General features: G+C 36.2%; 4 protein-coding genes and 2 pseudogenes across 7 annotated transcripts; 3 read left to right on the top strand and 3 right to left on the bottom strand.

Moving 5' to 3' along the window:
- Nucleotides 1-34: 34 nt before the first annotated feature.
- Nucleotides 35-4,156, bottom strand: LOC137731727 (uncharacterized). The gene is made up of 10 exons (XM_068470922.1): nucleotides 3,923-4,156; nucleotides 3,558-3,625; nucleotides 3,385-3,462; nucleotides 2,650-2,762; nucleotides 2,484-2,549; nucleotides 2,272-2,373; nucleotides 1,607-2,159; nucleotides 1,102-1,307; nucleotides 868-1,031; nucleotides 35-357 (listed from the first exon to the last, which is right to left on the bottom strand). The coding sequence occupies exons 1-10, from the start codon at nucleotides 4,045-4,047 to the stop codon at nucleotides 222-224; spliced, it is 1,611 nt and encodes a 536-aa protein (XP_068327023.1). The 5' UTR covers nucleotides 4,048-4,156; the 3' UTR covers nucleotides 35-221.
- A 316-nt stretch (nucleotides 4,157-4,472) lies between these two features.
- Nucleotides 4,473-9,798, top strand: LOC137748232 (tryptophan--tRNA ligase, chloroplastic/mitochondrial). 2 transcript variants are annotated; one of them, XM_068488359.1, is made up of 15 exons: nucleotides 4,473-4,674; nucleotides 4,757-4,912; nucleotides 5,374-5,461; nucleotides 5,560-5,601; nucleotides 6,046-6,135; nucleotides 6,219-6,341; nucleotides 6,667-6,738; nucleotides 6,937-7,049; nucleotides 7,178-7,199; nucleotides 7,287-7,352; nucleotides 8,013-8,069; nucleotides 8,199-8,245; nucleotides 8,406-8,487; nucleotides 8,704-8,793; nucleotides 9,364-9,798. In XM_068488359.1, exons 1-15 carry the CDS (start codon nucleotides 4,604-4,606, stop codon nucleotides 9,496-9,498), a joined length of 1,254 nt encoding a protein of 417 aa, XP_068344460.1. In that variant the 5' UTR covers nucleotides 4,473-4,603; the 3' UTR covers nucleotides 9,499-9,798. The 2 variants fall into 2 exon arrangements, with proteins under 2 accessions (XP_068344460.1, XP_068344453.1); XM_068488352.1 differs by having other exon boundaries at nucleotides 4,754-4,912.
- A 3,347-nt stretch (nucleotides 9,799-13,145) lies between these two features.
- On the top strand, nucleotides 13,146-15,163 carry LOC137729833 (histidine-containing phosphotransfer protein 4-like). Its single transcript, XM_068468880.1, has 6 exons — nucleotides 13,146-13,205; nucleotides 14,076-14,209; nucleotides 14,320-14,388; nucleotides 14,481-14,552; nucleotides 14,639-14,711; nucleotides 14,921-15,163. Exons 1-6 carry the CDS (start codon nucleotides 13,146-13,148, stop codon nucleotides 14,954-14,956), a joined length of 444 nt encoding a protein of 147 aa, XP_068324981.1. The 3' UTR covers nucleotides 14,957-15,163.
- Nucleotides 15,164-17,543: 2,380 nt separating this feature from the next.
- Nucleotides 17,544-20,394, top strand: LOC137736918 (auxin-responsive protein IAA28-like). Of its 3 annotated transcripts, none has more exons than XM_068476256.1 (5): nucleotides 17,544-18,271; nucleotides 18,623-18,915; nucleotides 19,074-19,221; nucleotides 19,563-19,627; nucleotides 19,832-20,394. In XM_068476256.1, exons 1-5 carry the CDS (start codon nucleotides 17,946-17,948, stop codon nucleotides 19,888-19,890), a joined length of 891 nt encoding a protein of 296 aa, XP_068332357.1. In that variant the 5' UTR covers nucleotides 17,544-17,945; the 3' UTR covers nucleotides 19,891-20,394. The 3 variants fall into 3 exon arrangements, with proteins under 3 accessions (XP_068332357.1, XP_068332350.1, XP_068332341.1); XM_068476249.1 differs by having other exon boundaries at nucleotides 17,561-18,271; nucleotides 18,632-18,927; XM_068476240.1 differs by having other exon boundaries at nucleotides 17,570-18,271; nucleotides 18,623-18,927.
- Nucleotides 20,395-20,775: 381 nt separating this feature from the next.
- On the bottom strand, nucleotides 20,776-23,042 carry LOC137727459 (putative disease resistance protein RGA1; annotated as a pseudogene).
- A 15-nt stretch (nucleotides 23,043-23,057) lies between these two features.
- LOC137727365 (putative disease resistance protein RGA3) lies at nucleotides 23,058-23,864 on the bottom strand (annotated as a pseudogene).
- Between the last annotated feature and the right edge of the window lie 1,438 nt (nucleotides 23,865-25,302).

Here is a 25,302-nt window from a genome sequence, read left to right as displayed (position 1 = left end):
TACCGAGTGCAAGTTGCAGCACGCTTTCAACTGGAAAACTAAATGCCAGACTGAGCTCAGAATGATTAAAGACTTATCCCACATACAATACTCGGCAACCTCATCAAGTTTTACATCGAATAATTCGCAGATAGGCAGAAGGGGCTATACAAATCGTACTCGTTACACGGTAACAGGAAAATTCAGGGAAGCAATTACAAATTTGAGATATATTAGACTTACTAGTGCAGGTCATCTGAAACTTGGGAACTTCGAATCCCCCAAAAAAATTTTGGCTTCAAATTCATTTTTGTGGCTGTAAAGAGCCAACCCATTTGGGTTTCGCAGCCCGTACAGTTTGTTATTGTCCACGCATACCTGCAATGGCGAGCAAACTCGCAACTTAGCAACTCCATAATACTACAATTCTTATGTCACATTCAAATCAGAGAATGATCAAGCTTTACGAAACCTATCTTAAACTAACTTGCTATAAAGTGACCGAAATGCCAGAGATATCCAAAGGGGTGTGAATAATATAATCAAACATTTGGCTTAAATTTGCTATCATTGCAGCTAGATACCGATTTAATTCATACCTGATAAGTTCTAGTCGTTCCATATAATTTATGATCATGATATACGTTAATTTTTATTTTTTATTTGTTTTAAATATTCGAATCCCTATAATTCTCTTTTCACACAGACTCTAAAGAAGTTTATTAGTATGTACTTGAAAACCATTAAAGGGCCAAATCAAGACAGACTAATCAGTGGTCTTAACGACGATCAGTGTACTAAAAAGTTGATGAAAATACAAGAATTGGCGTTCTTCAAAATAGTAAATTGGTCAGAGAATCTGAAGAATATTAAGGTACAAGTCCATACCCAGGAAACCAGCTGTATTCACTCGTTGGTGGTCCTATAAGTGCCAAGCCATTTGCTTTGTAGAAAGTCATTATCTCATGAACGTGGCCATGTGGGTTCACATAAGCACCAAGAGGACCTTCACTTGACATCACCAGCATATTACTCCGCCTCGCAATGATAGTCTGCATTGTATACCAAAAACATGAGTAAATAAAACACACAACGGGCAGTGTTCTGAAGTAAGTACATTACCTGACATGTTTTACACCGAATAAGATCAAAACTCTGAAGCAACTCAATTTCTCTACGCAACCTATATGAAATGCCGTCAATCTCCAAAAGCTCCTGCCTTGTAGATTCTGAGACAGGGATTTTACTAGCGATATAAAATGACAAAAGATCAGGCTTCTTCACAAGATGATCCGTGCTTGGTGCCCCAACTATCTCTTTCCACATATCTGCAATGCCAGAAATCGACAAACTCTGTAAAGCTGAATCCTCAAACATGACAGCACACAAGCAATTCTAAGATTGTTTCGAACAATTCTAATAATTATAAGATTGTTTCACATCCATTATAAAACTAATCAAGAAAATGCAGCGAAATGTTTTCAGTTAATAATAACATATAAAACTTAATATGTAAGTGCCCGATCCTTTTTCATTTTTAGTTCTAGACAGTGGTAATATCTTGTAACATATTAAGGATCACAACCTTTCAAACATCAGGTGTGAACCCAAAGTAAAAGTCAAATACCTGCTGCTCTTTGAGCAAGACAATAAGAGTCGTACATGCGGTATACCCAATGGGGCCAGAATGCTCTTGGAAATCTACGAACCTGATTTAAGTCCGTATTTCTCCAACATTTATTTGGCTCTTTCTGTTTGCAGGATTGCATGTCTGACATGGAACTGCTTGCCAAATCAGCATTACTAATCTCAGGGCATGAATGCAATGAATCTGAAGAATCAGAGTCTTTTGATTGCAATTGTAAATGTGACTTCTCATCATCACTGCTTGAAGTTGTTGATTCTTCCATTGTATCAGATCCAGAATAGGAACCAATTGCAGATTGGTGAACTTCTCTCTCAGTCAATGACAGTGCACTCTCAAAGCTTTCATCTGAATTTGTCTCTGAATCATTGTCCACATCCATAGATCCATTTGACTCTGCACAAGAATCATTTAAAGGCAGTTTAACTGAGAAATTATGGCCTCTTGGATTACTAAATGGTGCCAAATCTCTGAATGCATCCCGTGGGGCCCTCAATGGTATATCTTCCTGGATGATTTGGACTTCTCCACATGGCTGACAGATGAAAATTTCACACCAAGTAAGACACTTTATATATGAATATGACCAAATAAAAATAAAAGGTTACCAAATGATCATCTCTCTCAAACATAAAAAAAATTCTAACCGCTCCTTCCACATCAATCCAACGGCGTCTTAGACGAAATCTCTGTTGGCCACGAGTTACCACATTCAGTGAGCCATCCTCTAATCGCCGATATTGCCGAATCTATAAAAAAGAAATATAAATAGTTGATTAACCCAGCAGTTATAAATGAAATAGCATAGGTGACAACTTAACAGTTTCTACTTATGACCAGTACAATAAACTTAATATACCTCTGCGGTTGTCCCAACATTCGCAAACCTTATTCTTCCATTATCAGGATCTCTGAATACCCGAATCTGAACAAAAATTTCAGGGTAAAGTACCATGAAACAATACATAATGCAATCCAATGCAGGGGCAAAACAAGTCATTACTTGTCACAAGGAGTTCACCTACCACACCAATGGTATAAGGAGCATCAACTTGGGTTAGTGCTCTCTCAATAGACAGTACAAAATTCGGTTGAATAACTCTTAAGGGAAGGGTTGCTTCTGGGAAGAGGACAACTCCTGCACATATAATGTAGATAAAACCAAGTTCTCTTTAACATAAAAAAAGTAGTTTATACTTTATACAAACATAAAAGAATATGACGAAAATGATAACAAAAACAAGACTAACAGCAGGCTTCGCTTTGATTCTCTTCTATTTTTCATTCATTCCACTTGCTCATTAGGAAAAAAAAACGTTTAGGGCTAGCAGTTACTTGATTCTATTGATTTTTTTAGATAATTTTACTAAGCAACTAAATACTTAAGACACAATGATGTTAAGAAAAAAAGGCTCTTGTAACATGATAACATCTGTCCAGAACAATTTTATTGATATAGAGCATTCAAATGACAGTCTTTCTTTTTTATCATCCAACAATAATCTCAAAAATGATTGCTCTGTACATACAATATGCTAGTGATCTAACTGTCTCTCAACCTCCTATTATTCCATGGTACGTTCAATTTTTTTTCTTAAAAAACTTTTCTTCACTACCAAAATGGCTATACGACTTTGCACCACATGGCTAACACCTGTGGCTAATGCAGTTACGCTAAAATGCCAAGCATATTCAACAGCTACCAAGAGGAGAAACTGAGGTTTGAAATCATTTAACAATCAAATGTAAAATGATAGTACCTTCGAGATAGAAAATAGGGAGCTTCAAGACGGCGCCCCCATCAAGAAAAGCCACCCTGTGATGAGTGTCTTCAACCTCTGTTTCAATTAAAGTGTAACTAAACATCAACACTTTGAATGGAAAATTGGGAACAAATAAGTATAAAAATGGAAGTAAAAGACCAAATGCCTACCACCAAGATACGTATGCAACGAAGCCAAACAGGTATCGAAGGCATAATCATCGGACGTGCGGCGACCACTTCTCTCAAACAACAAATCAATGGGATAATCAAATAAAAACACAAAATTTCATCTCAATTTGACTGTTATTCCTCATGGAAAATTCCAAAACAATGCATTGATCGCACTATATGTATAAAAAAGTGTAACAAATTATATATAATCAACTAACAACACTGATATGACAAAAATTCAAATAAAAACATAAAAAATTTGCTATTCGTCACATAAAAAATTCGAAACCCTAGTTCCCAAATTAATCAAACGAATTGAAATTCTGATGAGTTAGAGGAGAAGTGGGGGAAATGATGATTACGTAGCGTCGCGGTCGTCGCCGGAGGAGTCGTCGTCGACCTCTTCGACCTGCAGTTCTTCGAGATCGAGTTGCCGGATCTCCTCCATCTGCCGCCTCTCTCGCGCCAGAATTCGATCATCGTCCATCTCTATCGCACTGTGGGAATTGGGTTTGGCTCGTTAGGGTTTTTTGCTTGGAAGAATTGAGAAGTTCGGAGCGACTTTGTCTTTTTCTCCCGCTCTCATGAAATTCCCAGTTAAGCTGCTTCACTGACCTTGTAGGCTTAGGCTTGTACACTGTTTTTTTCTTCACGCCGTCGGTGCCGACGTGTCACTCACATAATATTCGAGGGACTAAATCCGTGAAAAAAAAACGCTATTTAGTATCACGATCTATTTATATTTTTTTTAATTGTAATTAAGACATTTTAAGTTTAATTTTTGTTAAAAACTAATTTGAACAACGTTATTATGAATTTATTATGAAGATAACATTTGTTCAAAAAAAAAAGGCACAAAAAAACATTAATTTTCGTAAAAAAATGAAAGAACCCCATTAACCTGGTCACGCCGTCAGTGGGTCTCTCTGAAATTTCGTCTGGCAGCCGTTAAACCCTCTTATCAGCAGTTGGGTGTGGCCCCCATAGAAAACAGCTCGCCGGATAAAATTTTCCAAGCCGCGAAAATCAAAGTAAAGGCCATCATGGGTCGCCTAGTCCTCTCCCACTTCCTCACCGTCTCCACCGCCTCTTCTCCTCGCCTCGCATCTTCCCTGTACTCTCTCTATCCCCTCTCTCTTCAATTTCCTCTTCCATTTTTCATTCGCACTTTCAAGTGATGATTTTTCTTGAAGCAGGTGTGCTGGTGGATTTCGAATCCGGCAATGGAAAGCGCCTACTTCAATTCCGCAGATTCGGCTTCAAAGCGCGCGAAACGCCGGCGGTTTTCGGTGCTGCTGCAGCGTTTCGCTCTCGCAGCCCGCTGCTCCGGAGACTTCTCCCAGCTCTGTAAAGTAATCCATACTATTATTTGATTGTTGGTTATGTGCATTGTGGTTATAGATTGAGGATTTTACTTCTTTAATGATCGAAGTTTTTGGCTTTTCGATTTACACACTCATGGGTTTTCATCTGTTTGATGGTGTTGAGAGTGTGAATCCCGCACCGGCGACTAAACCCTTGCTTAAACCTATGCACGGCTTCAAATGAGTGCAATTGTATTTCAATTGTTGTTTCTTAGAAAAAAATCACGTTCTTTTGTTTGTTTCAATTTCGTTACTAGTATGTAAGTTCCATGCACTATTAAGTTTAAGCATGCTTATGTATACTTTCTTTTTTGCATTGATGCCAAATTCTTCACTGATGTAATTTGAAGTAGTTTTGTTTTTCAGGGATGCTCAAGGGCCTGTAGTTAACAAATATATCCAATAGTAATCAGATTTATATTCAATCTCATTGGATCTTTGATTTATAGGAGGAGGATAGTGTCTGGAGTCCAACCGACTGGTTCAATCCACCTGGGAAATTATCTTGGCGCCATAAGAAACTGGATTTTGCTACAGGTAGCGCCAAATTGTGTGCTTTGGAAAATATTGCTTTGCATATTGTATATATACACTATACGGTAAGCTAATATGCAATGACTCTTATTTTGTTGCAGAATACATATGATACTCTCTTTTTCATTGTGGACCTTCATGCGGTATGGCTTTCCTGTCATTTTAACTTTTTTTAATTTCCATTTTGGTTACTTCTGCACATGGTGCCATAGTTAGAGCAGAGTCATTCCCTCGTTGTATCTATTGATGTATGTTTTTTGCAACATTCTATGTAGTATCCACAGAAATAACTTGCTGCTCATAAATTTAAACAAATAGAACAGCATGCATTGTCTTCCTTTTTGGGTTGTGGCTGTGAGAACTGTAAAGTTCTATCTTTTTTCTCTATTCTTTCTCTCTCTAAAGCATTCACGTTGTTAAAACTTGAATTTTCAAATTCATTCGCCAAAGTGTCCTGCTTTTTGGTTCAACATATGTAGATATTTGAATTTATAGAGAAAGATTGAGGGTCAGGGTTTGTTTTCCTTCTTATAGAAGGGATAGGAATAATGAGTTTATCTTTAATGTTTCAAAGTTTTTGCTTACAGATTACATTACCGTATGATGCACAACAACTATCCAAGGCGACAAGGGATACAGCAGCTCTTTATTTGGCATGTGGAGTGGATACCTCCAAGGTCTAGTCAACTTTAGTCCTTTGTGCTGTTGTTTAGAACATTGTACTTTTGCTGAATATTTTAATTATGATTTGTATATGCAGGCGTCTGTCTTTGTGCAGTCTCATGTTCGTGCCCATGCAGAAATGATGTGGCTTTTAAGTTCTGTCACGCCTGTCGGTTGGCTAAACAGAATGATTCAGTTTAAAGAGAAATCACGCAAGGCGGTGCGTTTTTAGCTGTACGAAAACTCCATCATGGTTCTGTATCTAATCAACTGAAAAGTGCTTTCAATGATGACATGCCTTACATATAATACATACTTATAATTGTTGTCCATTGTCTTTATCGGTCTCACCCTGTTTTTAATTTTGTAGTTTGACTTATGCCTTGTACCATGCTGTAGATTGTCATTTGTCACTACTAATGTGCATTACATTTCAAATTGGGTTTCTTCATAGAAATAGCTTCAAATTGGTTATCATTACAGATGCTTACATGTTACTATCTACACTTCAAGTAAATCGCATTGTTTTGTTTTGACTATTGTAGGGGGACGAAAATGTTGGTGTTGGTCTTTTGACTTACCCTGTTTTGATGGCTTCTGATATTCTTTTATATCAGGTAAACTTCAAAACTTGCAGCTTTATAAAGGATATAAAATTTTATATCAGGTAAGAATTGAATTGTGAGTAAGGAGGTATAATAATCTGGAGCACTTAAAGCAGTGCGTTCTTTTTTGTGCACTTGTTTCACTATGCGTATGGTAGATTAATCATTAAACTATATGTTATTCTTATATTTCTCTGCATGCTTTTGTAGTCTGACTTTGTCCCGGTTGGTGAAGATCAAAAGCAGCATTTGGAGTTGACACGTGAACTGGCTGAGCGTGTTAATCATTTATTTGGAGGAAGGAAATGGAAAAAATTGGGAGGGTGAGAAGCTATAGCAAAACTTAAACTTACAAATATCCGTTTAATGTGTTCACCCTATCTCTGCATTGACTTCTTTACCAAAAGTCTCTGTGTAGAACTTGACCCTTGATATTTATATGTTGTTGCAGGCGAGGTGGTTCGATTTTTAAGGTGGATTTTGTTTTTTTTCTTTTTTTGATAGCCCTTAACTTGAGCTCATCAATAACAAAAGTAATACAAATGCCCCTTCTTTATTAGGTTCCTGAGGCTCTTATACCACCAGTTGGAGCTCGAGTGATGTCCCTAACTGATGGTCTTTCCAAGGTGATCTACATTTTGAGTTCTCATATAATTACATAGTGCAGTATAATTTATATTATTTTCTTATTAAATTATTATGTTATTGTGGTGAAAATACATATATTTTTGTAGCATCAAAGGAGAAAATGAGTAAAAAAATTGCAGGAAAAAATGTTAAGACCATGTACCAAAACCACTTGAGATAATAAAGGGATGTGATAGGGATTTGTTTTTATAGTTTTCAATGCTTTCCAGTAGAAGAATGGAAAATAGAAACGAGGACTTCCAAATACTCCCATATATCCTGCTATAATTTCTTTTTGTACAGATTGTTCAAATGACCAATATAATTGTGTAACATAAGTTTCTAAAGTATACCAATTACTTGACGATATGAACAAATTCATCATCTTACAATTTCCGTTTGCCTTGTTACTATTATTGTCATAATATCTCAAAGTAGTAAGTAAGAATGAGATCCTTGAATATCAGAATTAAAAAATGTAGGGTAAACGGAACACATGATCAAAATTCCAGCTATTCCCTAATTGGACTCTTATGACTAGTTCCCACCTATTTGTAGGCATGTGTTAAGTATGTTTTAACTTTTAAGTATTGTCATCAGTTATATGAAGAAGAATCTTCTTCTTATGCTTACTGACATTTTTGGTTTCATTGTCATAGATGTCCAAATCTGCACCTTCTGACCAGTCCCGAATCAATCTTCTGGACCCAAAAGATGTGAGAAACACAAATTTATCTTTCTCATGGAAAGTTCGTTAGGCCTCCTATTTTCCTTTTCCTATTATATTTCAGTTTTGTTTTAGTTTTCTCCGTCAACTTGATCTAACTGTCTTAATTGTTCTGTAGGTCATATCAAACAAAATAAAGAGGTGCAAGACTGACTCATTTTCAGGGTGAATACCTATCCTCATCACTTCAAGCTTGTCTTTAGATGTTATCCTTCATTGATATTACTGTAGTGTTGGAGTCATAGTTCTGTTTTGTTATTTGTTTATTGGTAGGTCTGATAAACTAATCTATGTTGTTTTTTGTTTCATATGGTGATTCTTGTAGTATGGAATTTGATAATCCTGAAAGGCCTGAGTGCAACAACCTTTTGTCAATATATCAGCTCGTTTCGGAAAAGACAAAAGAGGTAATAAATTTCATTTGAGTTTTCATTAGGTTAATGCCTTTGATTATACATTGATGCATATACATAAACTTCTACTCGTGAAAATTTGAGTACCATATGGAAATGACTGACAATTTGATAGTTAAGAAAATTACTGTTATTTCTCCAAAAACAAAAAGAAAGAACATTACTAGGAGGTTTGAGATATCTTACCGTGGTAAACCTTTATTGTTGCAGGAAGTTGCACAAGAATGCCGAGACATGAACTGGGGCACTTTCAAATCAGTCCTATCTGATGCGTTGATTGATCATCTGCATCCTATCCAGGTTTCAATATCCACTTCTCATCCTTTTTGATCGGTCATGTTTTCAGGACGGTTAATATGCATTATTTATGCCTATTGATGGGAGCACTTTTTCTTTCTATTGGTTGGTACAGTGCATGTATTATCCTTCTACACTAGTGATAGTGCATGCTTAATGTCTTTCATAGTTTGGGTTGGAACTGCCATCATGCATTAGGTGTTTGATTCAATGCTTTATGTGAACCATCTGTGCAGGTATGTAGTTTCCTGTTTTCCCATCTTTTCATAACTTGAAAACAAAAATTTCCATGTACTTCCAAAGGCATGTTTATGCTTTTTAAGCGACAATCATTTACCCCGACTGTGCTATACTCCTGACACGATTGGCTTTTAGTTATTAGGAAATGGATTTTATTGCAAGGGATGCACAACTGCAAATTTATGTGAATGAGTTGGCAGGGAATATAGTTTCTAAGTGATTTGTTATGCATCAAGTCTGTGGTTATATTTCTTCATGTGTGTATATTTTGTAATCCGCTTTATGTCTACACCTTTGTATTGTTCGTCAAAGATATATTTTCTGCTTTTGCAGGTTCGCTACGAGGAAATCATTTCCGACTCAGCTTATTTGGATGGAATTTTGGCAGAAGGTGCTAAGACAGCTGCAGGTATAGCTGATAATACTCTCAATAATGCCTACCAGGCTATGGGATTCTTGCGGAGATGAGCAGAACCGATGCTGCAGGAATAATTCATTTGAAAGGACCAGTAAGATAGAAACCTTAAATTTAACTTTGGAGAATGGATGACCCACAAATTATTTTTTGGAGCAAAACAACCAACCATAGGCATATTCTTGATGAGTGAAAACTGAGAAGATATTTTAATGGGAAGGCCTCGAATATGTTGCCACCATCCGGATAGGTGTTTTTTTTCATGAATTACTTATATTGTTCCGTTAATTGGTAGTTTACCCGACTTTAAAATGTAATATAATGCGATTAGTTCATAAATTATTATGTGATTTGTTCGTTTTCTTACAGTAGAATTTTAATCCGCGTGGAATCGTCAAACCGTTATTTACTGGTTGTTCCACATCTTTCCACAATTTCCTCTTGTTAGCAATGTATTAAAAGGTGGGGGCGTGGCCAAGCGTCCAATGGATAGCTCAATTTAGGCGCGAGGCATGATGTTATATATAAGTATATTTATAACAATATAATACTTTGTAAAAACAAATATAACTATAACTAAATCAAAGATAGTATCATCTTCTTTATTACTAAGTCTAGTTGTACTTGGAAACTATGTCATAAAGTCTTAAAATGTTATAATTATTTATTTTATTGTAAGCAATTATAGAGAACTTCAAGGAAAATAAGGATGAATGGTCACAATTGTAGGAAAATTTCAAGCAAAATAGAGGCTGAATGTTGCAATTATAAGTAATTTAAAAGGAAATAAAGGTTGAGTGGAGTAGTTATAGGGTATTTAAAATGATATAAAGCAATAATTATGGGAATTTAAAGGAAAATAAAGGGTTGAGCGAAGTATTTATAGGGTATTTAAAATGAAATAAATGGCAAAAATAAAGGGTTGAGTGGAGTATTTACAAGATATTTAAAATGAAATAAAGGTTGAGTGGAGCAATTATTATGGAAATTTATGGGATTTGAGAGAGAAAAGTCTCTCCTTCTTTTCTTCGTTGAAATTTTAACGGCATAAAACATTTCAGAAAACTTGGATTTTGATGAAAAAAAGGCCTAGATGAACACCCCAGATGTCCTAAGGCCTGCCTCTGCTGCCTAGACGTGTTTTGGCGAAGCCTTCCACCCACTCCCTCAAAATAGAGGCGGAAACACTGATGTCCAGTCTTAGAGGCCGCCTAGGCAAGCCCTTTAAAACACTGCTTGTTAGTGATATGATAATTATTCAATTTTACTTGAGATGATCACATTTGCTGCTCTTAGACCTGGTGAAGCTGATTCTGGTACTTTATATTTCTCTAGTTTTGGTTAGTAAATTTGATTTTCGGAAGCTCGTATATTTCTTTAGAAGCTTAAGGTTTATCATGATTCTTATCGGCACGGTAGATAGAGATAGAGAGAATATAAATCCTTCCAATGATTGAAACAACAATATATTCATATTCTCATCCCATTCATCCATCCACCCACGGCCTTGTTTTCTTTACAAAAGAAAAGCAGCTGTGAGCCGGTGACCACGCATTGACAGTAACGCTGACAAAGACAGTGAAAGGTCAATGGCAGTGGCACTCTCTAAAATCTTCGTCTTTTTCCTCCCACCTCTCTCAGTCTCTCTTGTTATGTGGCAAGAGAATAAAGGGACGCGTCTCCTCTCTGCTCATCTTTCTCCCCTTTTAACATTTTCGTGATAATTGCAGAGACGTAGAAAGACGCGACAAGGACCACCGCGACACGGCCTGCAAATTCGAAAAGGTTTATTCTTATCTCAATCATTGTTACTGTATGCATTCTTGGTTACATTATACTATATTCATCTACTTGATCCCTATTTGCATATACCTTTAGAATACTAAGCTTTTATTACTAAGTGCCTTGTAAAATAAGCTAGAGGTTCTTCCTTTGGGCTGCTAAGAGAAAATTTGTGTCATCCTCTTATATGGTCTGCTGCAAATTTGTGTTTTGGCATCCCTTTATTTGATCTTTGATTTGTCCCTCCTAGGCTTTACGTACGTTGTGGTGTTGGTGGTGTTGTATTTCTTTCCACCTGTAAGTGAGAAATCTCCTATTCAACTCACTTGGATAGTGAATACCTAATTATTGGCCGACTCATTGTGTGACTTATACTCAAATTCTCAACTCCTTAAAGTGGATCATATATTTTTTACACACACACACACACACACATATATATATATATATATGGATGAAGAACAAATTGATTTGCCTATTGTTTAGAAGAGAAATGCTAAGAACAATCGTTCATACTCAACTGAGTGACTTTCGGACTTTCATACATTATGGGATGATGGATCACTTGTATTAGCAACTGGAAATTGCCAACTCGTGCGTGGACGATTGTCCTTAGCAGTGCTCGAACCAGAATGAAGATGAGAGAGAGATGGAAGAATAAGCACTCGGGGAACTTGGCGAGTATATGTGCCAAGCCAACCACTACCAAGTAGAAAATAAAATCTTAAAAATCTTAAATCGCCTCACATGTGGAAAAGTGGGGAGGTATTTTTGTGCATTTGTGAGACGTTCATTGGGCTTTGCGAATTGCGATCACAATCTCGACGTCCTTAAGAGGAAAGAAAGATTCTAGGATTTGTTCCAAAGTTGGATCGTATGTGCTATGTGGGATACAACGAAGCAGGAAGCTCATGCAGGATGTGTGCTCTCTAACGGGCAATGCCTGCGTGACACGCTTTCTCAACAGGACCATAAATATGTCTTGTGGGACAAAGTTTATTCCTCGTTTGATTTGATTTTTCGTACGTTAAGATAATTTACGTCAAATTTATCTTAAATAATGAGGAATGGTGGTTCCCATTATTGGGATTGTATTGTTTCTGAATTCTTATTTAATATTTTGGTCGAAGATATAAACATTTTAATTAGAATTTAATAAAGTGTTCCTATTTGACAAAAAAAATATATCTGGGAGTTATTATTATTTTTTATATGTAATTTATATGGAAGTTATTTGAAAACAATTTAATCTTTAGAAATTTAGTCACAAATAAAGCAAGTTTTATTCGCTGAAGAGTGTAGGCTCCCCTCCAAAGATAACGAAATTGTCGAACTTGCCAACTTAGTGTTGTAGGGTTTTTCTTTAGTTTCCTCTGTTTTTTATTTCACAATTAAAGATCTTTTCTTTTATCGCAAACAAAGAGTACAATCTTTGTAGGGTTTTTCTTTAGTTTCCTCTGTTTTTTTTTTCTTCACAATTAAAGATCTTTTCTTTTATCGCAAACAAAGAGTACAATCTTAAAAACACCAGCAAGTTTGAATCCAACAGTTAGCACTCCTATGTTTTCATCCACGATTCAATGAATTTGATTTCATTCGTTAAATGAAAAGACGTTTATCGTTGTCTTTTATTTGTCTGCCAAAAGAGAGATAGTCATTACTCATTGCCAGACCAAATTGGATAGAGAAGCCAAGATATTTTCACGTACCCCTCATAGATTTTTTTGTGTGCCTTTATTCACTCTCTACTCGACATGCTATAAATACGTTGGCTTGCCATGTTGCCATACTAAGGCATATCATTGAGTCATCTACTCTTACTCTACTCTAAAACGAGAAGTTTTTTGTGGGGGTTTTTTAGTCCAGTTTTTGCCTTTTTCACATACCATTTCCAAGTTTTGCGTTTTAAACGACGAGAATGGACAGAAACCAACTGCAGCGCCAGGTTGCCCTCAAGAGAAGCTTCCTCTTTGAGCAGGTTACTAATTTGATTCTCTCTCTCTCTTTTTTTCTTTTTTTGTTCCTTTTTTTTTTTTTTGTCTGTTTCAAACCCTATTTTTGGCCATTAAACATCTTGAAAAGTGCATGTCGTATACTCTACACCGATAACTTTTCATGTTTCACCAAATGTGAATGGTTTTGATATGTGGTTATTCGACTACTAAGGTTTTCCAGTTTTTGTTTGGAAGGGGATTATTGGTCCGTAAATGCTGATTTTCTTTAAAATCGACATGCTCTCAAGTTTTGATGAATTGATCAATACATTTGTTTTCGTATTTTATTTAATTTTCTCATAATTTTTATTTTTTGTTACATTAGAGAATTTTGAGCTTTCAAACTTAGTCTACTTCTACCTATAGCCTACACCCACCCTCAACACTCCGCCAACCCTAGTTGCTTAATTTACAATCATTTTCCATTTAATACCGTCCATCTCTTTTGGTGTGGGTTTGAAAGTGACCCTTAGAATGGCCCAAATATATTTCATGGATAAAGCGCCGAAGCCCAATATTTTGAATGTACAACAAACCCTAGCCATTTCGATCAGATTGATGACAAAAGTTTTTTATTTTCAAGAAACTTTAACAAAAAAATTTCGGTATTATTTATTTTGACAAAAAAAATTATATTTTTACACTAAAAAGTCAATCATAATACTATTCACTTTACTCTTTATTTTATTTTTATCGTTAAAACTCAAAATTTTTAAATCATTTTCATTAGTTTTTCTTTATTTTTATCAGGGCATTGCATATCATGGCTTTGAAACCATACCAGAAAAAAGAATGGTACGCTAGAACATGTTTAAAGACTTAACGTTTACAATTATTTACTTGAATGTTTGCAGTGTTACCTCGATCCTCAGCAATTCGTTCAGCTGGAGGAATTGCAAGACGATGCAAATCCAAATTTTGTGGAGGAAATTGTGACTTTGTTCTACAAAGATTCAGCTAGACTGTTTCAAAAGATTGAGCAAGCACTGTAAGTAAATAGCACCCCCAATTATATACACTATATACATTCGTATTATCGAAACTAAGTATACCATGAGTAGCACTAAGATGAATGTATTTTTACACTGAGTTATGCAGGTACAGTAGGCCTATAGATTTTGCCAAGCTGGATGATTACATGCACCAGTTCAAGGGTAGTACTTCAAGGTACCAGTACTACTTGCTTTGATTGGAATTTAACTTGAATAAATATATTGTTTTTCCATTTAATGTATTGATTAAAGGTAAATTTGTAACAGCATTGGAGCTATAAAAGTGAAGAATGAATGCTCCCAGTTCAAAGAATTTTGTTTGGCTGCTAATGCTGATGGGTAAAAACATACTTCATCTATTTGTAACCAATTTTTCCCCCCATTTCTCTGCTTGCTGGGACCTCATTGTGATTGATTATATGCAGATGCGTCAGGGCTTTGGAGAGAGTGAAACAAGAACACCAGACCTTGAGGATTCACCTTGAAAATTATTTTCAGGTATTACTCTCTCTAGTTGTGTGCCTAGGGCAAGTGAAAACTTTCTTGTAAGAATTGGATAAATCGCCTCGATCTCTTTCTTCTCACTCATCACCCCAGGATATGAGCGAAAAAGAGCGGGGATATATATCCTCGGGAAAGGGAAGTTAAGTAACTAGCTAGTTTTTCTTTTTCTCATCTATATATGTGTGTGTTTTGTGCATCTGTAGTTGAGAAGGCAAGCAGGACTAGTACAGCGTGTCTAGTGCCACAGAATTGCCTGAGATGCCAAGTTGATAATATGGAGAAAAAGAGCTGTCATCACCACCATTTTATCATTTTCTGGTCCGAGGGTTTCACCTTTAAAATATCAAGTTAAGCCGGAGTATTATGCAGTTTTTCAATTTTGGTTGGCCATAGAAGTTAAGTTATATGTGTTCCAATAAATATGGTTCTTAATTAGCGTACCAATAATGCAGATGTAGATCTTCTATGGTTTGCATGCGACTCTAAATTATGTATTATCTTGGCCCTTTTATGGGATTAATAAATTTGCACTTCTGTTTTATGTGTATATGCAAACACTCATGACTTGAAGGGAGTGATGAGTCTCATTGGTGTATGTGATTTTTCAATGTCTTAGTCATTGTGGAGAAGTAATATTCCAATGCCTTCTACTTATCACGGTCACCATCATAGCAAATAATGTGCACATCATGAATACAAAGATGCATTAATATATATATATATATATATATATATGTATTATACTTCATATGTAAAGTTCTTTTTTACACAATATTTGGTTCTCTAGAAAATATCACTTCTCAATCTTCTTCAACTTTAATTTTATGTAAAAAAGTGATTGATTATTTAGGATGCATAATCAACATTTAGGGCTTAAGTTTAATACATTTTAGTCTTAGTCTTCAAATTGGTTAATCATTTATGTTTTAACTTCTTCATCGTAAACATGACAAACTTAATATCTAACTTTCCTTTAAAACATCAGCCTTATTAACACAAAAGATGAAAGTTAAATGAAATTGAACATAAGTGAAATTTTATTGACTCGCTCATCCTTCTAAAAAAAAGAACGGAAAGTCCTGCACAAAGAAGATTCTTTGCTTGAACATATATATGAGGGCATCATTTATCAAGAGCATTGGTTTGGTGTATTGGATGGCTTGTTGGAATAGGATTCTCTTACCTCTTCTCACATTTTCTTATTTTATATTTCTCTTGCTATAAAAAATTAATATAAGATGTTGACGTAACTTAATCATGACCGTTCAAATAAAAAAAAAAGAAAGAAAAAAAATAAATAAATGATACTCCTAGTTTGTTAGAGCGCAAAAAACTTGCAATGATAACAACAATCAAGTAGGGTGAAGAATGTGAAGAGAGCAGAAAGCAAAAAGAGCCTAAAGTGAAGTTGGGATTTGTCAAGATTGATTGACGGGTTGAGGGCAGTGATGATAATCTTTATAAGTGGGATGTAGGGGTCCACCACTAGCCACCTCTTGTTATGGCAATCACAAAGGGGTGAACTTGCAAATGATGGTCATCACGACTTTGCCCTATGTGCAACATTCATTGAACATTTGATCATAAGTTGCTTTCTTCCAAGAACAAACAAATTCAAAATTTAATGAAAGGCACAGTTCAAAAAATGGTGTAATCGAAGGTAGGCTTTCCCCACCAACCCAACCCATCAAATACAAGGCCATGCGCAAAAGAGAAAATGAGATAGGTAATTAATTGTATATCTTTTGATATTTATCTATCATGTCACGTATATGAGAAACATATGCAAAAAAATAGCTAAAATTTTTTTGCATAAAAGACATAAATCTCCACATAAGTAGTGCAAAATGCAATTATGTGAGTCTTAAACCAGCTTAACCAGGTTGTTAAGATCTAAGTGTAACTATAATTAGCATGCAAGTATTTCTACAAGCACATGTTTGCGTGGCTTAGCTAGTGGAGTTGAAGGACCACTACTTTTTGGTGACTGGGAAGTCGTTTCCATGAATATACAAAATAGTGCTATGGCTACTGCGGCATATATCTGACTGTTCCTTCAATTCTAATCCAAGTCATTATCACTTGTGCTTCAATGTAGTAATGACCCCACATCTTTATATCTGATAGGCACAACTTAAATTTAATTAAGAATTTAATTTTAATTAATTAAATACTCCGCCTAAATCATCAACCCTATACAATCATGTATCTATCTTTTTCTTTACGCGAACTAGTCAGACACATAATTATATTTCTCCCAAGTGTGAGCCTTGACAATCTTAAAACCTCCCTCATTAAATGTATATTCATCTAATTAAGTTGTGAAGTTGATTAAAGTTAACAAACGAACGGTTGTGCATCCTCACCTGATTGATGTCGTTTCGTCTATCAGCCAGGCTTATGTGGTATGCACTATGAGAAAAAGGGTAACAGAAAGGACAACGCCTTGGCAAGTTGGCTGGCTCCCAGATGAAATTGTAGGCATGCGTTTTGTTTTCTCCTCCTTTTTCCATTTTCAAGGAAGAGAATAATAAGCAACAAATTTTTTTTTATGTACTCAGAACACCGTCATATATTGTTATTATTTTGATTAAATATAACGCATGTGTATTTTAATTTATCAATATATCATAGAAGTGAGACATCAACCATATTGCACTCATGTCATAACATGAAAAATTCTCAATAACCAGACTCGTCTCTCTCGCTATCTTATCTCGCTCTCACCCACACCGCACATATAGGCACATTGAGTATGTTGAGCTGAATGCTGTCTCGGTCATTTGTCACAGTGTCATCTATATGTGACCGGCCACTTATTCCACCTACACGGTTGTTACTTGTTTTTAACACTATATTTTGTATTTTTGAGTCTAAAATACCAGACAAGGAATCTTCCCAAACATTTTCCTTTTCTTGCATGTGCTCTGTTACTAGTCCAACCTGAGTCTCCAAAAAGCAAGTTATTGGAAGAATTTGCTATATATCTCCATATCTACAACCACTGTGTTGTACTACTCATCTCCTTAGGGTTCTCAAGGCTAGCTACTTAACAGTTTTTGGGTTCCCTTAGTAGATTTCCATGTTTCGCACAAACCCCAGATTTTAATTTCTTGAAGTTTTTGTTCTTTTACTTTGTAATTTGAAAAGTCTAGCGTTCGTTCCAGTTTTCAGTTTTCAATTTTCAAAATTTTGAGATTTGAAGAGGTTAACGTGGTCTATATAGAAATGGATAAGTTGTATAATATGATTTGTGAGAATAATGAAGAAGTGGTTGTGAGAGCAAATAAGAGAGGGTATGTTGCAGCTGAAGACAAAAAGCTGGAGCTGAGGCTGGGTCCTCCTGGAGGAGAAGATCGTCAGTCACTTCTCTCCCTTGGTTGCTGCAACAACAACAACAACAACAACAATATTCCTCATGAAGCCAAAAGAGTCTGTCATGAGGAGAAAAAAGAAGAGAGAAAGTGGTTGGCAAACAGTTCATCATCAGATCCTGCAGCTAGTGCTTCTGAACTTACGAATTCAGCTGCAGCTCCTGACTCTGATCAGAAAAGGTACAACTCTATATGTTTTCTTGCTTTATTTGCTTCAACTAAAGATGGTTTAGATAAGGGATCAATCTTTTCGTTTCATATCAAACAATTGTCGTCTATGAGATTTGAACTCAGAGCTTCCATCAACAAAATAGAGACTAAGTGCTCTAGATCAAATGGTCATGCAATAGGAATTTATCTTAAGCATGTGATCAGCTCATTAGTGTAAAATTTATCATGTAGTAGCATACAAAGTTGTTGAGTAGTTGACATGAAATTAGCTCTTCTTGTGGAGTTGAATGATTAAATATAGAGTCTAGAGATACTTCAGTAAATACCATACTAATTTTATTATTTTCTTTGCTACCCCAGTAAAAGCAGAATTGTAAATGCTCCAGTTGTCGGGTGGCCTCCGATCCGTTCATCCAGGAAAAATCTTGCAATCAGATCATCATCATCAAGCTTCGCAAACCCGGCAGCTGATTCGGAGTCACCAAATGAAACTTCGAAGGAGGGAAATGGAAAATCTGATAGTTCTACTTATTCCAAGCACCACATGTTTGTAAAGATCAACATGGAAGGAGTTCCCATCGGAAGAAAAATTAACCTCAAAGCCTATGATAGTTATGAGAAACTCTCTTTTGCCATATATGAACTCTTTCAAGGTCTTCTTGCAGGTTATTTTATTTATTTATTTTACTTTGTGTGTGTAGAAACTCAGCTCCTAGTACTAATTCGTTTATATTATTTACTAGATATTTTTTTGGTTTCACAACTGTGATTTATTAACTTGCTATTATTTTTTTTATATGTCAATATGTAGCTCAAAGAGTTTGTTGTGGCGTGGAGAAAGAAGACAAGAAGGGAGAGACCAAATCAAAAGCTGAATCATTACATGGCAATGGGGAATATACTCTACTCTATGAGGATAATGAAGGGGACAGGATGCTTGTTGGTGATGTCCCATGGAAGTAAGCATTACAATACTAACTTTACTAAATTATTGGTACTGATTAGTGAGAACTCAAGTATTATTTAGTTTATTAATGACTAAACTCTCATATTAAACATCTATAATTTAAACGAACAATCATTCAGTAATTAGCAAAACATAAAGCAATTAATTAGAAACATACATATTAGGGTAGTGCTATCCATACATCCTTTTTTACTTTTCACACATTCCTTGTGAGCGGTGTGTGGATAGCACCACCCACATATTATTGTATATCTTGTAAAATTCAAAATTGTAGCTGTTTCTGGAGATTTGTTTTGTGACATGGTTCTCATTTCTTCCTATTAACAATTGCAGCATGTTTGCATCCACGGCAAAGAGGCTTCGGGTATTGAAGAGCTCACAGCCTTCCACTCTACAACGTACGTGAAGCTTACTTATGTTCTCATAATTTTTTTTCTGTGTTAAGTTTTCATGGATAGCTTGATAGATTGGATTGCTATTCAAACTCTCTTTGAGCAACTCTACGCAACACATAACCAAGTTGAGTATGAGCCGCTCAAAGAGCGAGTCTGAATAGCAATTTAGCTTTAGAATATTTATAATGGAAGTTTGCCTGTTTTCAGTTAGTAGCGGTCAGCATGAAAAGACACCACTTGATTCTACAGTGGAAGTTGGAATCTGAAGATGAGGCAGTTATTAAGTGGAGGAATTCCCATACATGCGATGATACGAAACTCTACGTAGTTTAGGGGTTTCCATCAAGTTTTCTTTGCTTCTTTTCCTCTCTTTAATGGCCTAATTAAATCTTGTATATTAAGGGTGTTGAAGATCTCTGTGATTTTGTGTTTTCTGTATCTCCCTTTCTTGTTGAAATATTCAGGTTTATAGCCTTTTGGGCTATTTGTAGAAACACCTTGTTCATAAGTCACTATAGGCCTACCGAACTCACACCCAAAAAAAGAAAAGGTTAGGCTAGTACTAGCATGCCGTTTATTTATATTATAACATGTATACTTTATAACCGACATGATGATGTTACGATCACAAACCCAACAAATTTCCCTATATGTAGCTCTGAACAAATTTCCGTTTATGACTCAACAATTTGGAGAAGTGAAAAATAATGATGTCACTTAGTAGTTGTATTATTTTCCACTTATAAATGGAAGGTCTTAACTTTGATTTCTGTTAATAACAAATTTGATACCACATTATTATAGTTGATTCATCATATGACAAATACTAAATCCCTCAACCAATTTTTTTAATGGAAAAAAGAGACCCAAATCCCCCAACCATAGTGTAATTATATCGTTAATATTTTTTTTTTAAAAAAAGTGACAAATGATGATTAGGGCTTTGTGAATTTCCGCTTAAGGCTAATGATGATTTTCATTTATGCTTTCACGGAAAGCGGGTGCGGAATCGATGATACTTTTATGAATTTTTCAAAGTCCCAAATTATACTTCTGATTATTTGGGTGAGGAATTTTCAAGTCCTCAGCAATTTCAAAGTCTCAAGGGATTGAGTTTTTTCAAAATTAAAAATAAAAAAAGTCTCAAGGGATTGAGGTCAAGTTAGAAAAAATGGACCAAAATTGTTCTGTTTTCTCACTGATTCAGAGTCAGACATCTCTTCACTTCGTCTGGTTGTTGGTGTACCCTTCCACTCTCTAGGACGCTCATGGCACAGGAAAATATAATCTAGGGCTAGTTTCTTATCATCCTCATTCTTTCCCTCCCGTTTATTTCTAGGGTTTTATTTTGTTTGTCCACTAATATCAGCGGATGATATAGTTCGTTGGTCTCTTTTTATCTCACTATGTCTCTAAATATTCATGATTGCTCTTACATATTCACTGAATTCCGTATGAATCATATATGTGTCAAACTCAATAGATTGGAGCATCGATCCCTGAATGGCCCAATTGTAGCTTTGGTTTTTGAACTAGAAGTCCATCAAAATTAGAATATAAATTTGACAAAATGTGCAGCATTCGTCGTGATGCCAATTTAGTGAAATTTTCTGTTTGCTCGAATTACTCCATATAAAAGGTTTGCGGGCATTTCATATGCTTACTTTTGATTGAAATTCTCATTGAGTTGGCTTAACCAACGATCCACATTTTTTTTCAAATTCATATACTAATTTTTATAGATTTGTGGAGACCAAATTTACAATTCGGCCAAATTTAGGGATCAATGCTCTAAATTTCATTATGTATGCATGCATACAGTAATGTTTTGAGAGGCATTTGCACACCAATATCCATTTGGTACAGTTGGATGTACGTGAAAAATGGCCACAAGGCAGCTAACTAGTACTTATGGATAAAAAAAAAAATTACGCTAAACTCAACAGATAATTAAGTTGTAGCTGCCAAAAGCGTCAACTGATAACATCCAGAAGAAATGGAACTTTCTCACTGAGAAGATGTTTGAAAAGAAGAGCTCAGCTTCCCAATGTGCTCGCTTTGACGTACTGCTGGAACTGAGGTGGTCCGATGCACTTAAGTCCTATATACGTATGCGGGACGTGAGCTATTTCCAAAGCCATTAAAATGTATACATCTCTGTTGAAGCTCAGGACATTCTTGAATACAGAGGTGTTGGAGTTTAGTGAGAAGCTTGAAACCTGTGGCAATAGTTTTATACCGGGGCAACCACATATCTTCAAGGACCTAAGAGAATCAAGAACCTAAAACCATTCCGGCAAAGCTATTAGATTGGGGCAGTTACTAATTTCCAAACAGTGCAGTGCCCTCACATTTTGCAACCCTTCTGGCAGAGAATCAAGCCAAGGACAGGTCAGTAGGATCAAACTTCGAAGGGCGGAGAGGTGTTGAACACCTTCTGCAAAAGAATCAAGATTTGGACAGAACATAATCATCAAGTGCTCAAGCAACGCGAGTTTTTCCAAACTCGAAGAGAAGTCAGATTACTGCAGTTTTCAGTAGACAAAGTTCTCGAAGGGAACTTAAACCTCCAATCCAACCATCCAACCAGCCAGCATTGATATTATTTCGTGACAGTTACTAATCTCCATTGAGTCCAGAGCTTTGAGGTTTTGTAAAGTCTGAGGTAGAGAGGAGAGCTCTTCGCACCACGCAATGGTCAATGATTTCAAAGCAGTAAGGTTTCCGATCGGCAAAGGCAGTGAACGAAGCTTGGGGAAGGACATGATCTTTTAAGAAGACAGACAGGGTGATGCAATGAGCCCTTCTGGGAGAGTGAAAAGGCCTGGAATGTTGTCTAAAACAAGCACAGAAAGGAGACTTAAATTTGATATGGAAGTTAACATTAGAGTACAACCTTGCAGTTCCAGATGTTGAAGGGATCGAGGTAATGCGATAATTTCTGCCTGGGACATCTTTTAAGGATTAATTTCCTCAGGGACGAGAATGAATTTTCATTAATTGCGCTTGAACACTCTTCCAAGTTTGGAAAATCAATGACTGATAGTTCTTCAAGTGATGAAAACCATATGTCTACGCCATCACCGTAGAACTGTATACCAATGCGCCTCATGCCATGCATCCCATGCAGAGAAAGAGTCTAAGTAGCAGAAAATTCCCAAGGGCTGGAAGATGTTCACAAATTTTCCCAGTTCGCAAGTTCAACTGCAATTACATTTTCTGGGAAAGCCCAAGCAGCAAATTTAATTCCTGGATAGCAATTTATAACTAGCTTTTTCATATTTTTGTGTGATTGCAAACTATCGAGGATTTCTTCAGCAGGTTTACAATGTTGTGGGGTGAAGGGTGCGAGTTGTTCCAACATGCAAGGTACTGCAGGCTGCAATAAGCCAGGTAGGCCAAAGGATACTGAAGCCATGTTGGCGTTTAGGTACTATCCCCAGTGATTTGTCCACATCTTGGGACCTCGGCTAATATAGTCCCATAATCCCAATGAATCGAGATTTTTCTTCATCATCAGCCCACCTGTTTTCGAGTCGACTGCATGTCGTACTTCCTCTAAGCGTGTTAGATTCAACTTGCCATAAATATTTAATTATTTTAATTCAGATCACTAAGGTGACGACCTTCGCTGCTAGGGATATATAATGGCAATGTCTGAAGTTGACGTAAACGTTTAATACAAGCAGGCATCATAATCAAACGTTCATATCCAAATATGTTGAGATGTCTTAGGCAGGTCATCTTTTCCAAGGAAGGCAAATAAGTAAGGTTATGACAATTAATTAGGTTAAAAGTCTGCAGAGATACAAGATCCTTTGCCTTACTAGGAAGCATGTCGATAGGCGTGTAAGACAGGTCAAGATACATTAAACATATCAAGCCGCGCCCAGTGCATCCGGCAAACAAGAAACATCACAACCATTGAGATCTAGCAAATGCAAATACACAAAACTTGCGAGCACCTTACCCATATTGCTTGACAAGCCAAAATCTCCAATGAATAATAGAGTTCGTAAATGTTCTGCTTCATATGGTGCTTCTGGAATTCTAATTTCCCCATATGTATAAACGATAGATGAGTATCGAATTTCTGATAGAATAGCGGTGGAATATCTCCTTCGATTGTAACGAACTCTTTTCCAGCAGCATATCGCGCAAGATCATGAATCACATCAACCGTTTTGTATCCAACTACGTCATCAGCATCAGAAATCTCTACTTCCTGAAAGAAGGACATTCCAAAATACCAACTTTACTAAATTACTAGTGGAATCCGTCTATGGAATTAGTAGCTGATGGTGAAGTAGTATTTATCTCGTATTCTAGGTTACTGCGTTTTGATTTGTTTCCGAGCTAGTCTTATTTCTTTGTTCTCTTATAAATTCCTTCAAGTTGGAGAAGAGTACAGTAGTATGAATTATGTGAGATGTACGGAGAACTCTGAAATTTAACTCCAAAACTTTTATTCTTATATAAACTCAATAGTTACGGTGTTTTTGGCTAGACTACGTACTTTTATAGTTTTATGAAAAGTGGTGGCTTAATTATGTTAGAATTAGAGTATCCAACCAGGGCTGATCCAGGGGGTCCTCCTGAGTCCCAGGACCCTTAGAAGTCGGAAATAATATAGAAAAGGTCGCTGGAGGACCCTATGTCCAACTGGTGTGAGACCTGAGTATGCCCACAAATTGTTCAGAATTCGGCAGGCCTTGGCAAGTGATGCTCAACTGATCTTGGGACAAGCCTTAGCAACATGGCTTGGCAGGTGATACTCGACATCAGGTCTTGGAAGCTGTCGATAGAACTAGGAAGATAACGACATGCCAACCAAATGCTCGATGAGTTGTGCGCGCTTGAATATTTTCCATTGGGACCCCATGAGGTTAATGTACCCTGGATCGGCCAATCCACCGAAAAAGTTGGCCATGAATGGAGAGGCTCAAATTTTCTCGTTTTAATTAATTAGGTTTTTTGGTGGTTGATTGAGGTTTTGACCCCATTGTTTGGGGCCTTTGTGCCTTCTGTTAAAATTTCATGTAACATGAAAGCAGCCATAACGTTGGATTTGAAACCTCAAGGCAGAAGTTCAACTAAAACATTCAAGAGATATTACAAAGTAATGTACAAAAGAACAACATGATAAAGTTTAGATTTCTTGCAAGTAAAAAATTGGGTTGATTTGTAACTTAAAACCATTAAAACATAAAACATATTTATTACCTTAATCATTTTACTATAATAAGAAACGTTATTCAGAATCTCTCAAAGTGAGTCCAAGTGAGACTTTCCGACATATGTAATGTAGAGTATGAATACTAGCAAGAAACCTTATTGCGGTACAACGTATATTATTACAATATGTTGATGCACTGTATTAGTGTAATATCATTGCCGTCCCCGACTCTCCAAAGCCAAAATCACCTTCCTTCTGTTTGAAATTTCGAATATCTTGAGGGTGATGGTAGAGTGGGTTTATCTGGCCCCTTTTTCTTCTTTTGGGTCTTCCATGCACTACCAAACGTCTGCCACTTAGATTAACCATTTACTATGTATGAATGCAGTGCACAAATTAAGCCAAAAGTTATTGTCAATTAAGGTTGTCTGTAAGTATTACATATTCAAACAAAGCTGTGGTCCCACCAAAATGCAGATCTGAAAGGTAAATATCATAACTA

The sequence above is a fragment of the Pyrus communis genome, chromosome 1 (genome assembly GCF_963583255.1).
Source record: "Pyrus communis chromosome 1, drPyrComm1.1, whole genome shotgun sequence".
In the NCBI taxonomy this organism is placed as follows: Eukaryota; Viridiplantae; Streptophyta; class Magnoliopsida; order Rosales; family Rosaceae; genus Pyrus; species Pyrus communis.
This window is presented reverse-complemented; position numbering and strand designations above follow the sequence as displayed.

Bases quoted from the DNA above. Each gene is read 5' to 3' on its own strand.
- LOC137731727 (XM_068470922.1), bottom strand. From the start codon at position 4,047: ATGGACGATGATCGAATTCTGGCGCGAGAGAGGCGGCAGATGGAGGAG. The intron at 2,763-3,384 runs GTACTATCATTT...TTATATGTGCAG, and splicing joins CCCTATTTTCTATCTCGAAG to GAGTTGTCCTCTTCCCAGAA. The intron at 358-867 runs GTATGGACTTGT...TCGCCATTGCAG, and splicing joins GAATACAGCTGGTTTCCTGG to GTATGCGTGGACAATAACAA.
- LOC137748232 (XM_068488352.1), top strand. From the start codon at position 4,604: ATGGGTCGCCTAGTCCTCTCCCACTTCCTCACCGTCTCCACCGCCTCT. The intron at 6,739-6,936 runs GTAAACTTCAAA...ATGCTTTTGTAG, and splicing joins CTGATATTCTTTTATATCAG to TCTGACTTTGTCCCGGTTGG. The intron at 7,050-7,177 runs GTGAGAAGCTAT...ATGTTGTTGCAG, and splicing joins AAATGGAAAAAATTGGGAGG to GCGAGGTGGTTCGATTTTTA.
- LOC137736918 (XM_068476240.1), top strand. From the start codon at position 17,946: ATGGATAAGTTGTATAATATGATTTGTGAGAATAATGAAGAAGTGGTT. The intron at 18,272-18,622 runs GTACAACTCTAT...TTGCTACCCCAG, and splicing joins CCTGACTCTGATCAGAAAAG to TAAAAGCAGAATTGTAAATG. The intron at 18,928-19,073 runs GTTATTTTATTT...GTCAATATGTAG, and splicing joins CTTTCAAGGTCTTCTTGCAG to CTCAAAGAGTTTGTTGTGGC.
- LOC137729833 (XM_068468880.1), top strand. From the start codon at position 13,146: ATGGACAGAAACCAACTGCAGCGCCAGGTTGCCCTCAAGAGAAGCTTC. The intron at 14,389-14,480 runs GTACCAGTACTA...AATTTGTAACAG, and splicing joins TTCAAGGGTAGTACTTCAAG to CATTGGAGCTATAAAAGTGA. The intron at 14,553-14,638 runs GTAAAAACATAC...GATTATATGCAG, and splicing joins TTGGCTGCTAATGCTGATGG to ATGCGTCAGGGCTTTGGAGA.